Here is a 14,576-nt window from a genome sequence, read left to right as displayed (position 1 = left end):
TCATATTCTCATTAGGTAAGAGAGAATGGCCCACTGCTGCTTCTTAAGACCAAAATTTTACCCTAACACGAACCCCCTAAAGTAAACCAGAACTTTCTGCAGCCTGGGTTCTCTTTGTGCTCAGTAACACTATCACACCTGTGACAGGGAAGAGATCATTGCTTCCACTGTTCCTTCTGGAGCAAAATAAAATGAGAGCACACAATATTACATGTGCAGAAAAGTAGCAGTAGATGGCAAGACTATACAGTGTCTGTCTACTCAACAATAAGCCAACTGGATTGTGCAGGACTGCACAATGGCAAATAGGCACAGAGTTGCAGCCTCTTTGTCTTGAAATGAACTTCATGGTCATTGGGCCAGTGAAGTAGTAAGTAATAGTTATATTTACCTAAATGAGTATAGGGGTCATCCCTAAAGCTGTGAGGTTTATTATTATAGAACATCCTGGTCTTTGTTAGAATAATTAAGGCTGCCAGATCTTAGGATGCTAGTTGAAGTGTCAGGGAACTGCACAGCTTTTTGGATTCTCTGGTGAGGAGACAAAAGGATGTATCTTCACTGCACAATTATTGCAGGTTGATTCAACTATAATGCCATAACTCCCTCTCGTGAACTCTTGGGATTTGTAGTTTGGTGAGGGACTCAGTTCTCTGTTTAAAAACATAGGACTGTATTACACGGTGAAATTGGAGGAAAATTGGGGGTTTAAACAGTGATTATCCTGCGAAAATCACACGATCATGATTTGTTGCTGGTTATTCCCTGGATAATGATGCTTTAATTGTGATGTGTGTGAAAATCTTAATTGCGATTATGTGATTTTCATGGGATAATCCCTGTTTAAACCCCTGATTTTGCCCTGTGTGATAAAGTTCTTAGTGCCTACCTACAGAGACTTCTGAATAGCTTGCTAAGCTACAAACCTCAGGATTCCATAGGATACTGCCATAGTAGTTAAAGTCATAGGGGATTGATATACAGTGCGCCCATGCTATAGGCGGGCGCCCCATACACGGCTTCCTGCTTACGCGGAAACCGTGTGACAGGAGAACTAATGGTGTGCACACCAGTGGTGTGCACACTCTCCCGTGCCATGAGCATGAGCCCCATTCAATCAAATGGGACTTGAGTTTATGCATTATTCGGCTTACGCGCGGGGGGGATCTGGAACAGATCCCCTGCGTAAGCCTAGGGACCACTGTAGTTGTACAGTGTAAATATAATCAAGGTTTGAGTCCAGTTTCAGAATTATAAAGTGTGGCTTCTTCATTCATCTGTTTCCACAGATATTATATTGTTTTTTAAGTATGTTTTATGTTTTAAATTTTACATTGTTTAATTGTATTTTAAGGGTGGGTGGGTTGAGGGTTTGAATTGTATATTTTAATCATGTAAGTCGCCACGATTGCATTTTGTAGAGAGGTGGGATATAAATAAATTTTATTATTATTATTATTATTATTATTATTATTTCCATTTTTACTTGTTACCTCTATCTGCTGTGTTTAGAAGACCTGAATAAATAAATATGTCTATAACCTTTTATACATGTAGACTTATGGGGGGAAATACCTGCCACCAGGAAAGGCAATAGAGGGTTTATGGCAAGGATTTGCACTAGGAGAAGTAACTTAATTTTTTTAAAAAAGAATATCACTCTTGTTTATGTGTATGATAGTCTAGGTTTTTAACCTTAGTTAAGTTAGATAATTTAATGGTCCAGAACATCTAAAGCACAGGATGACTTCCCCCCCAAAACAGCATTTCCAAAGCATTATCTTTAGTTACCAAGGAAAATGAGAAGGGAGAGTGTAGCTTTTGATTTTCTTTCCTCACCCTGGTTGCTACAATATTACACAATACCCTGAACACAACCAAACCTGTGTGGTGTTGGAAACTAAGAAGGGGCAGGCCAGCTCAGTACTTGGTAAGTGAAGGATCTGCAAGTAGTCTAAGAAAGAATTTGGCTGATTTCCTGGAAAGTGATTGCCGGTCAGAGTTAGCAGCACAGGACTAGATGGACCAGTGGTCTGAGCCACAATAAGGCAACTTCTGATGTTCTCTTAGGTCAGAGAAATGTCACCTTATACTCTGTAAAGCACCTCTGACTTTGATAATACTGCATAACCAAAACTAATAGATCACAAATCTATATTCTGACTTAATAAATTAAAATTGTTAATCAAATTCTTGGGGCTTCTCTTCAGAAAAACAACAACAACCCCAGAGCCTGCAAGACTGAAATTAGTTGTCCTGATATAGACATGTCTGGATACTATGATTTCAGAAATTCCTGTCACAAACAGCCTCCTCTTCTCTCTCCCCATCCCTTTCTGAATCCTATCACAACTGTCAATATTTTTGCTGGACTAAGAACCAAGAACATACTGGGTAATTCTGCAGTGTACGTGCAATTTTCTGTGAAGGGTTCTTCCTAATAGTCAGTCCTGCTGTCTCCTCCAAAATTGTATTGCTAAAGAAACAATTACAGTGACATGCATCTCATTGGACAAGTAGAAAAGTCAATTGGAAGTCTAACTGGCAACAGAAAATTTACTGAACTGTCCAGAACCAGTGCTACTGTAGTTGTATCCCTGGGAGGCATTTGTATGTGAATTCACACCCATAGGATGGCTACAATAACTAGTTTTAAAAAGCTCCAAACCCAAGTATGTGACCTTTACTATTTACTGACTTTCAAATAAGCTTTTGGTCATTCTTAGAAATACTATTTATTTTACATTACTTTTATACCCAATTTTTCTTCCTATGAGCTCAAAGTATCATGCATGGCTCTTCTCTTAGTTTTATTCCCACAACCACCCTATAAGGTAGTACGTAAAGAGATCCTTTGAGACTAACTGTAAGAAAGAAGTTGGCAGCATGAGCTTTCATAGACGCATGCCTACTTCTTATGAGGTAGGTTAGGTTAAAAGTGAGTGACTGGCCCAAGATAACCCACCAGGTTTCATTGATCTCTCAAGTCCCAGGTGCAGCCCATGGAACAAGTCACCCACCAAATGATCCAAACCATCAGCCACCAACTCCTAGTCCTGAACTCTAGCCTTTACACTGCTCCATATCTATAATGCCACTCTTTAGAAAGCAATAGGCCCCAGACATGTGTTGTTCCTGAAAGTATAGATGCAGTTGGGGAGAATTAGTCTGAATGAGTATGAATACACAAATGAGCCAGGATCCAGGGCTGTCACAACAGTTGCAGAAGCAGCTCTGTGGGTGCAAGTGAGAGGGGCTCCTCTTCCCTTCTGTAGTCCAAGGCGCACCCTAGAAACCTGGGAGTGCATTGGTTCCACCAACCTGAAGAGGTCAGGGGTCCCAGCAATAATGGAGACCAGCCTATTGTTGTCATGGTAGCCATGAAATCCTCAGCTGTCCCCGATGAGGATGTCTCAGCATGGATGTTTTAAAAAGCCCCCACAAGGCTGCTAGGGAGTGTGTAGGGCATTTTAAGCATAGGGGCATGTATGCCCAGGAGCAGTCCTTTTGAGAAGACGTTACTTTTTGTTTGTTTCCTATTTTAGAAAAAGGCCTCTTCTGGGCCTAAAAAACCCCCAAAAGGTGGCAAAAATAATAGCTCCCAGAGTTCTGGGGGTAACAAAAATGACTCTGGGGAACTGCATATGGACAAAATGCAAAAATGGCACTCCAGGTGTGAGAGGCTTTATTGAATCACAGCACTTTGACTATATAGCCCAGGGGAGGACAAAGCACATCCATCAAGAGATGTTGAACTGCAACTCCAATCAGCCATAGCCAATATAGCTGTGGTGAGAAATGCTAGGGGTTGTAAATCTAACAACATCTGGAGGACCAACTATATAATGCCTACCCTTACAGTAGGCATTCACCAACCATTTTGCTTGGTCCATTTATTTCTAGGCAGAAGATCAGAATGTTCAGGACTCTCTTCCCCAGAATATGTTTTCTAAAGCATGGCTTAGCCATGGAATGGATAATGTCCTGATGACTAAAACGCCTCTGAATAGCTTCAGAGATCCTTTCTTTGTACAACATCACAGAATCCCTGCATATACCAGATGAGAAATAGAAGTTCCCAAGTCTTATGCAGCCATGAGCTTCTCCAGCTGAGTTTAAGAAGAGTAAAGAGCTCTCTCCCTCCCTAGTTATAACATTAGGGCTCTAATCTTCTGAACGATTGCAAAAGAGGCAATGTATATGGGATGCCTTTCCTGATCAGAATAACTGCAGCTGCCTATCAGACATGTGGGATCATGGAATTCCAGATCATTGGGTATGATTACTAGTTAACCTTGAAACTTGGAATCTGTGCAATTTGCACCCTTTTTGGAGCATCTCACTATGCGCAATCACATATGCATGGTTCAGAGTTTGAGAACCACTGATCCTAAAACATAGCCAAACTTTTTTTATAGAAAAGATCCCTTTATATAAATCTTTTCTTCCCTACCCCTTCTCTGCCCTTGACTGCAGCTGGGACAGGGGCTAGGTGTGGTCTCCCTAGGCACATGAAATAGGAGAGGGAATATGGCAAATATATGGAAAAGGATACAGTTTCATCTTTAGCTCATTTGACCCTGGAGGCTGTACAGTTTCTTTGCCCTTACGATGCAGAAGCATCTCTGGGCTTATTTAGGATTGCACAGTCCCTCAGAGCCTTAAAAACCAGGCTTTTATGCTTTTGGACAGCTGTGTCTGAGCTGTGATACATTTTTCGGAATTTAATAAAGGACAGATGGTATTTTGAGGAGATAGCTGAAATCACTCAGAAAACTTGAGGCGCCTTTTGACAACCATGAACATCATGACAATGAAACTAAAAAAGCTGTTAGGGCTCAGCTCTAATCCTAAATGCTTTTGCTCCCAGGCTTCCTTTGTTAGCCTTACCTCTCCTGCTTTCTTTCCCTCTCCCTTTGGTTCATCTGCTCTCAAAATTTAGAGTGTAGGCCTTCTACAACAGGTATATTCCCCCCCTCCCTAATTTACATTACTCTGTACAAAAAAGCACCATGGAGCTATGTAGAATAATAATAAGAAGGGGCCAACTTTATTGGCAGTCTAGCCATCAATTGACTCGAGTATCCACAGACTGCCCTATCCCATTATTGCCAATGGCAGCATGTGCTGCCCAGTGATTATGATGTGGCATAAATATGCACATTTTTCTTATCCATGGAGGAGCCCAGAACTGAACTACTGAAGATGGGAAAGGGGTACTGTATTATTATTATTATTATTATTATTATTATTATTATTATTTTGTTTTATTTATATACCACTATTCCAAAGATCATAGCGGTGGACAGCAAGTTATTATTATTATTACACAATAGAATAAGTTTCAGGACAATGCAACAGACGAGTAATTAGTCTGTTGCATTGTCTTGAAACTTGTTCTAACTACTCTAACTCTGAATTACCTTTATGGTTTGGAGGCTTTCCTTTAATGCTACACCTAAACCTGTCTCATATCACCCGACATTTCACAGATGAAAACCAGGACATGTGTGGCCAAGCAACATTAGAGTGTGGCCAAGATGACAAAAGGAATTAATGAGGAAGAACAGATAAGTTAGGAGAGGCTGAAGCAGTTTACTTTTGCCTGAGTCTACTGGGAAGGACAAGATTCCATACCTTCCTTTCCTATCCTCCACTGAGATGAATGTAAATTACTCTTGTATTTTGGGCTCAGTTTGCAGCAACTGAAGCAAGCTGAGGACAAAGGGGGGGAAATGAGAGGAGGCTGAAAAAGGGGGATGTCAGTGGATTAATCAGTACTGTCCCAACCAAACTGGGACAGTTGTATGGTAACCAAGGAGATGGTTTCTTTCTCACATCACCCAGGTCTTCTTTGTGTGTTACATCCTTATTTTGAGTTAAATATGTGTAAATTTGCAAGTTAGTCAGGAGAACAAAAAAACAGCAACAAACAAATGTGAACTAAAACTACAGGCTCATCGGATGAATGTTACTATCAAATAAAACTGTCCTTCAGATTAATGAATCTAAGCTTTATTTGATCTGTAAGAGAGTCAGTATTAGCTGGTCATGGTAACATTTTTAGATGGGCCTGTGCTTCAAATTCACACTTGTTTGTTGAGGCTACCTTAGTATGTTACTATAGATAGGGGGCTTAAAAGTATTACTTTTACTAATTAGTGTTATCTTTCGTTCAATAAAATATACATTAGTATATACTTCCTTCAGATTCTTCCCCCAAGTCAGCAAATTTGGCCTCATGGGATCTGCACAGACTGTCCCAAATGCCAAAAATATTAAATAATAATAATAATACCAAATTCAAACTAGAAGTGGTCAGAAATCCACTTCTGTTTTTTGAAAAAAAGTATTTTAATGTTAACTGTGGTATAATAGTTTGAGCTTATGCCTCTGGAGACCAGGGTTTAATTCCCAGTTTGGCCATGGAAATCCACTGGGTGACCTTGGGCAGGTCACATGTTCTCAGCCTCAGGGGAAGGCAATGGCAACCCTCCTCTGAACAAATCTTGCCAAGAAAATTCCATAATAGGCTCACTTTAGGGTTACCATAAGTTGGAAATGACTTGAAGGCACACAACACACACACAGTGTTACACAGCTAAGGAAGGCCCTCTGCAACTGATTTCAAAGATAAAGTGCCAGAAATGGGGCAGTTTCTGTTCATCTGGGGGAGGGGAGTTGAATGTTGTCAAAAATAATTTTAGGAGTAAATGCAGTTCCAGGGCCACGCTTTGCCCACACCAAATAATATTGAAATGCTGCTGCTATGCAGGTGCATTGCAATAAGTACATTGATTTTTTCCAAAAAAAAGGCAGAATAACAATTCTTCAATCAGTTAATATGCCCATAACTCACAAGATCTTATTAATAAAGATCCATCTTCTATATTTGTGATAAATCACTTATTCCCACATGGAGGATCCCTGCTGTGCCCCTCCATGATTACACACTGCTAAGGCAGTTGCCTTTCCTCCTTACTCTGTAACCTGCCTTGCACATTATGTGAAAAGATCAGTCTGCTTCCACTTCCTCTTAATTTTGCATGGCTTTTTCCTTTTCATTTCTGTGCCAGCCTGCATCTACTAATGAAACAAAAATGTTTTAGACCTTGTTTTCTTTATACATATTATCCTAAAAAGATGCCTTTTATACACACTTTAGTACAGAAGAGCGTGCAAACCAAAGGATGATGTAATTCCAGTTGGTCTAGGAAGTGGAAATCAGGTCAGTTCTCTTAAAAACAAGAGTGAACAAAATTCTCGGGCATCCTTCCTGTACTAATTCTGCTCTCAGAGTGTCCAAGTACTCTGGAGATGACAGTTTCCCCATTTTAAAAAAAATGTAAGGATATGTAATAGAATGTCTAATTTCACAGTGCACCTGGTTGCACTAATGCTGTGACTATAACTCCTTCACCAGCAAGCATGACTGTTTAGAGAAATAATAATAGATTAGATGGGAGATGGAAGGAAAACTAGTGCAGTCTACTTCATTGTGCACACGACCTTTGGAAAAGGCAACACAAAATCTCCAGCAAAGACAAAAAGGGGAAAGTAATTAGCAGGGGCAAATGCCAGGAAATTTAGCCTGTTCCTGGGATTCTGTGCATGTATACCCTTACTTTCTATATTTCATATGCTATACCTGCTGAGCAGTCTTGCCCCTGGTAGCCTTCTTCACAAGAGCACAGGCCCTCCTGGCAAGATCCACGGCCACTGCAGGCATTGAGGCATCTCAGTTGTCCACAGTCTTCCCCTACATAGCCCTCCTGGCAAATGCAAGTCCCATTGGCACACTTCCCCTTCCCTGAGCAGTCTGCAGGACATCTGAGTTCACTGCAGTCTTCACCAGCAAAGCCCTCTTCACAGATGCATTCTCCATCTACACAGAGCCCTCGGAAGCTGCAGTCAGTTGGGCAGCGGGCCTCGGAGCAGTCTTCCCCACTATAATCGCCATCACAGATACACTGGCCATCCACGCACACACCCCGGCTGGAACAGCCCATGGGGCAGAGGGGCTCCGAACAGTTCTTCCCAGTCCAACCTTCATTGCAAATGCAGCCACAGGACTCCAGGCTAAAGTTCCCATGGCCACTGCAGTGAGGGATGTAATCCAGCTGCCCTAGAAGGGTGAGGAAAAAAAATTATTAACAACACTTTGCACATTCTGTAGAGTTAATTTCAATAATCCTTACAATAGCTTCAAAAGTGGATAGTATTCTCTCCCTCCTTATACATCTGGGACAGTGCAAGCACTTGCTGTTACTTAGTGACTTAGGCCGGTTACACACCGGCACTTGGGACGTCCGTAGGACGTCCCATTTTAAAAAAGGGGCGTCTCTTCTAGACGCCCCTGGGTCTAATACGGACTCTGTCCGTACAATATGGCGCCGGCCGTTCCACACGGCCGGCGCCATCTTTACATATTGGACGCATAGCGTATGAACGTGTCGCGGCGCCTATGACGTCGCGAATGCGCCAGCGGTGCCTCGCAACGTCATAGAGGCGCCGCAAGAAGTAGCTCCTCTTTGGAGCTCCTTTTTTGCTCCGCACGGGAGCCGCGCGGTGTGGCTGCTACGGCTCCCGCATGGAGCAAGCGGTGGCGGCGGCAGACCGCCTCAAAGCGGTGGTCTATAACCCGCCCCAGGCTTCAGCACAACTATCTTGGACCCTAACCCCACCAACACACTTCTATTTGCTTTTTTTTCTGCCCTTGTGGTCTGAGCTGGTGGCTGGTTCTAGCTATTTAAATTTTCCACAATACTGCCATACGCTGCATCTACACTATAGTAATAATCCAGTGTGATACCACTTTAACTGTCATGACTCAGTGTTATTCTGGGATTCTGGGAACTGCAGTTGTGTCACCAGAGCTCTGTCAGAGAAGGCTAAATGTCCTGCAATTCTCAGAATTCACTACAATTCTCAGAATTCCATAGCATTGAGCCATGGAAGTGAAAGTGGTGTCAAACTGGATTATTTCTGCAGTACAGATGCATCCATTGGGCCTGAACAGACAGGCCAAAATAAAGCTGCTTTGGGTCACTTTGGAGGTATGCTATTTAAAATATGCATACATCCTAAGAGGCTGGAAGCCACACTAAAACCATGCTACAGTCCTAAGGACTGGAGTGCAGCTTTGGTGCAACTTCTGGTCTCTTAAGATGCGTGTGTCATTTAAACAGCATACCTCCAAAATGATCCGAAGCAGCTTTATTTTGGCCTGTCTGCTCAAGCCCATTGTTTCTATCCACTGTGTGCAATGAAAATGGCAGCCACAGCCTGGCACTGTCTGGAGTACTTTTGCTGACTGCCGCTGCTGCCACCAGGAGAGCCAGCCATGGCCTTTATAGACAAGGGGCTTCACTATGCTGAGAAGCACTCACACCAGGAGCTTATTTTGGTATGTATCTATATATGTGCCCCCCCTCAAATTCCCCTTAATTCCTATAACTCTGGTTCTGTGCATTGCAGCACCAACCTTTTCTTTTGCCTTAAGCAAACTTTGTCTTCTCTAAACTTACCTGGAGGAAGTAGGAAGGTATTTTTGAATGCCTCTGAGAAAAATCTGTTTTCTCTCACAGCATTTGAAAGGCTGCAATGACATCATTTCAGAAAACAGAGGCTACTTGATTCTGAAAGAGATCTGTGTTCATAATATGGACTCAGGTAGTCCCAGAAAATGGCATTTTTCTTGGACTTGGAACATTGGTTTTGCAGTATCCCATGTATTAGTGTACCTGAAAAGCATAGTTCTTCAGATAACCTAATGCCAGGATATTAATAATAGTAAATAATAATAAATTTTATTTTTACCCTGCCTTTCCAAAATATGATCAAAATATGATATAGTTTAGTTAATTTAGGTACCTTGGAGAATAATGTTTCTATAGGAGTTTATCACACTGGGGCTGATTTTGACATTAAAGAGAGATTAAAGCGCATTTAAAGCATCCCGCAAATGCAGTGGAAATGGTGAATAACTGCGCAAATGATTATCACATGCAATTGCGCAAATGAAGTGATATCAGAAATGCATTGTTGCTGAAATCCCAGAAGTAAAAAAGATGTACATTAATGCTTCTTTGTGACCACTTTAATGGCAGGTTTTGTGCAATGCTGAGTGAAATCATTACATGTAACTATGTGATTTTTCTAGGATATTCATGGGATAAACTCATGTGTGATAAACTAGCTAATCCTCTTGGTGCTATCCCAGGCTTCTCCACAACTGAGAATGCTTAGGTATTTCTGTTTGAAGAGTCTAAATATAAGAAAGGAAGAGAGGGAAGCCTCATTGCAGTTGAAAGAAAAAATCCCAAATGAACCATGCTGAATTTAGATGGTTCTAGTATTGGGGAAACACTCCTGAAACTGGAGGAGTTTGTATTCTTAACTCACTTTGTTCAAAAGTTCCTGTATTGCTTTTTCTTGGTTTTATGTTAATCTCTACATCAGTATAATACTAGAATAGTTCTTATGTGGGGCAATTTTGAATTTTAGAACTGACCTGACACCCACTGTATAATAGCAATGTTGCTAACACTGCTTTTTTTCCAGTCCAGCTTGTTATGCCCTCTTTTATTACAGACTAAGAGCCATTACTCTGAGTTCTCACTTAGCTCAGATTTTGTTTCTCTGTGTATCTCTCTTCCCCTTTTTAGTGCTTAGTGGTGATGGGAAATCTGAGAAATCCAGTTCATTTAAATGAACATAAGAAACTTTGAACGTTATCCGATAAGGGAAATTGGAAGTATAATCCAATGGCAATCCGAATGTAATCATGGGGTTTAACGTTATTGCGTGATACACTACCACACACAATTTCGGGCAATGGGAAGTCAGTCCGAACGCAATCATGGGGTTTCATATTATTGTGTGAGAGGTGATCACATGCAATTTTGGGCAATGGCAAGCTATTTTTGGGCAATGGGAAGTCAGTTTGAATGCAATTCGAATTCATGTAAATTCGCTGAACTAGTGAATTCACATGAATGCGTTCTGGCCCCACTTTCTTTTCATTTGAAATTAAGAGAAATTGCTCCTGTATGATAAACTCCATTGTGTCCCAGGAGTCTTTCTGTCAGAGAAACTGTCAAGAGCATGCAACATAGCACTGCAGGCACACGCAACCATAGGACTTGTATTTTCCAGGCCCCTGAAAGTTCATACTCAGTCACCCTGGAGAATGAAACTTCCCAGAGCCTATGGTACCTGGAATGCTGCCATTGAATTGAAGGAGGCAACACAAGACAAATGAAAACTCACAGAAAAGCTTCCAAAACCTTGCAGTAGCTGCTGCCTTCAGATAAATGGGAAAGAGTTGGGAAGACAGGGGTCAAGAAGAGTCTCATGGGCAGGGATTATTCAGACTGCATTACCCCTTACAGGTATGACACTGGAAATGGGCTTTGAAAAGTATTTTCTTCTTATTTCCTGAATAAAACTGTACTGAGGGCTTTAAGCAAGATCTTTAGACTGTGCCATTTTCTGGTTATCTTTTACAGCAAAATGTACCTTTTCATGGAGTGTAAAAAGGTCTCCAAAAGATCACTGCCCCCCAAGGGGTGGTGGCTATGGAGCTTATCCCATAGCGTTTTCATTCAGTTTACCTCTATTCTGATTAAATCTTAATTCAGGCAGCATCCTGATTTTATCAGATGGTTTTTGCCACTTAATTTGCTGCCTGAATACATCCCAGGTCCACCCCTGCTTCCACTGCTGCTCCTTCCAGCTCTTTTCAGATCTGGGAGTTTTCTGGCTTGAGAAAATGGCCAGTGGAGTGCTCCTGGAAGTGAGGAAGGACCCAGGCTGTATTTGAGCGGCAAATTAGGCAGCAAAAACTGTCTTATAATATCAGAATGCAACCCAAATTAAGGTTTAAATTGGATAGAGGTAAGCCAAATTGAAACACCATGGGATAAGGTCCATATCTTTTGTTCAAAGCTGAGCAAACCTGCACTCTTCTATTTTGCAAAAGCTAAGAATCATCTGTCACTTTAATGGAGGTGTATGTTTTGGCTCTGTTTGTATGTGTACCTGTTTACAAAAAGCCCTCTTCCCATCTTCTGAACATTGAAAAGACACAATCAAAATGGAAAATACAAAATAACCATATTAAATTAAAGGCATGAGACCAAAAAGGAACATACATTGGATAAATGGGGCCGGTAGGAACAAAGCTTCCTTGCTGCCAAAGTTCATTTCCATGACCAGAATACTGTAGCAGACATATACTTGTGAAACTCCCAATTACACTGGCATATATATTTTAAGGGAAGATGTTTCGTAAGGAAGCATTCTGTACCTCCTTACTTAACACTCCTTTCCCCAGTATCCAGGATTGTACTGGTCACACTTTGTCCTGCAGCCACTGTTAAGCACCAGGGGAAGAAGGAGCAGCTTTATGCTGGGGCTGGCAGCTGCTCTATCATCCCTGGGTATGCAAGGACAACTGGAACACACCCTGCCACTGAAGAATGGCTGATAGACAGAGCTGAGAGACACCCCTCCCTGGTTGCTTTTCTGCAGCTGGGGAGGAAGTGGGTCAAAAGATCAAATTCTGCCCCTCCTGATGTTGGCATAGGTACACTGAGAAAGACTTTCTCTCTGTTAGTGTAATTACTGAACCTTGTTCCATGTGTCAAGGACAGCCTGAGATTCCAGGGAGGGTGGATTGGATGGCCACAGTCAAGATTCTTCAATATGAGTTTACACACCTTCCAGCATTTCATGGATGAAAATGGCACCCTTGTGTACTTGTTCTACACCAGTGGTTCCCAACCTGTGGGTCGGGACCCCTTTGGGGGTCGAATGACCCTTTCATGGGGGTCGCCTAAGACCATTGGAAAACACCTATTGAATTACAGTTATGAAGTAGCAACGGAAATAATTTCATGGGTTTGGGTCACCACAACATGAGGAACTGGATTAAAGGGTCATGGCATTAGGAAGCCTGGGAACCACTGTTCTACACCCTTGTTCCCACTCCAAAGATCATTGTCTCTTGCTTCAGGCTTTTATCCTTCTGCCTTACCACCATCTTCCTTTGTGTCAGGAACAGTCTGCTTCACACTAGTTTCTCAATGTGGATTTCCCAGCAGAAATTTGTGAAAGAACTGCACCTTAGTCAAACATGATCAGCAATGTTTGCAAGCTAGATCAGCAGTTGGTGTCTGTTAGGTTCATACACCAGGGACACACATTTTTTCCGCTTAAGGCATCAAAACATCTCCACAAAAAGACAGTCTCTGGACAATATGGAAATAGTGAATTTACAGGTACAGGTACAAGAATTTATCCCTAGGGCACTGGGACAGTTGACTCCAACCAATTTTGATTCAGTTTCGACTCGGAGATCTCCAAAGCAGTTGCTGCTCAGGGCTACTCCCCAACTGGGAATGCTAGCTTTGATGAATTGCTCCGTGAGGCTCATTGGGATTTTGATGGGCATCAAAGGTCCATAGGAAAAGAGCTGCTCATGGACACAATTCCTTATTTGTCATCTATCCATAATTCCTCCTCCCTCTCTCTCATGTTTGAAAACAAACAGGAAAGGATGGTGCATTTGGAAATAACAATTAGCCAGGATGGATCTGCCTTGCAATGCGTTGCAGTCTTCCCCCACAGCTCCCAGCAGCAACACTCCTGCTCAAGATTTCTTTAGTCTGGTACAAGAGAGTTCTAGTGCTGTTCAGCACACACAGTTCAGTGCCATTTCAGGAGAACAATATTGGAAAATATTTCTGCATGCTTCTAAAACTGTCATCTGTGATACTATATAATGTTAAATAGAGAGCTAAAAATATAGTCCCAAACCCAAGCACTTCATTGTGTACAGTGGGAAGGGGAAATTTCCCCCTTTCTCCCCAGAAACACTCCCACCCATATAGTGCAGATAGGCATGATTTTCCCCCTATGGCCCATATGCTCCTAATCCTAATCCCTACCTCCAGCGTGATCTCAGCAGTCCCACTTCTCCCCCCATTTCTCCCCACCTTCACTCTCATGGTTTATTTAATTCCTGTTCCATAAGTTCTAAAAGCAAGCACATGTTTGGGCCATTTGGGGATTGTAAATTCCCCCCACCCACTCCATTAAAAAAAAAAGCAAATATAAATGAATATATTGCTATGTACTAGATGCCTTCCAAGTATGAGTAAATTACTACTTTTTAAAGTGTGTTTGACTTTTAAATATGTTTAAAGAGCAAGGCTTTCAAAGTGTCTTTAAATAGCTTTGATCTCCAATAACTGATCACAGATAAATGACTAGGGCCTGTTACAGACTGCCAAAATAAAGCTGCTTTGGGTCTCTTTGGAGGTATGCTATTTAAATGATGCATGGGTCCTAAGAGTCCGGAGGTCGCACCAAAGCCACACTCCATTCCTAAGCACCAGAGTGCAGCTTTTGGTGCAGCTTCTGGATACTTAGGATGCATGCATCATTTAAATAGCATACCTCCAAAGAGACTCGAAGCAGCTTTATTTTGGCAGTCTGTAACAGACCAGAGTTTCCCAGCTTGGCTCTGCAAGCATCTTCCCCCTTCTCAGCCTACCTCAGTGTAGATCATG

The 14,576-nt window shown here is 41.9% G+C and overlaps 1 protein-coding gene across 2 annotated transcripts in view; it reads right to left on the bottom strand.

Annotated features, from left to right (window-relative positions):
• LOC149316638 (tenascin-R-like) overlaps positions 1-14,576 on the bottom strand; it is a 539,652-nt gene that overhangs the window by 110,632 nt on the left and 414,444 nt on the right. For both annotated transcript variants that reach the window (XM_089515968.1, XM_089515969.1), the window contains exon 4: positions 7,649-8,125. In XM_089515968.1, the coding sequence (XP_089372094.1) occupies positions 7,649-8,125 (477 nt within the window). The remainder of the gene's footprint in view (positions 1-7,648; positions 8,126-14,576) is intronic.

This window comes from Sceloporus occidentalis, unplaced genomic scaffold (genome assembly GCF_023333645.1).
Source record: "Sceloporus occidentalis isolate IW3139 unplaced genomic scaffold, rSceOcc1.0.p SCAF_3, whole genome shotgun sequence".
Taxonomy (NCBI): Eukaryota; Metazoa; Chordata; class Lepidosauria; order Squamata; family Phrynosomatidae; genus Sceloporus; species Sceloporus occidentalis.
Note: the sequence above shows the minus strand (reverse complement) of the source record. Positions and strands in the feature narration are given on the sequence as shown.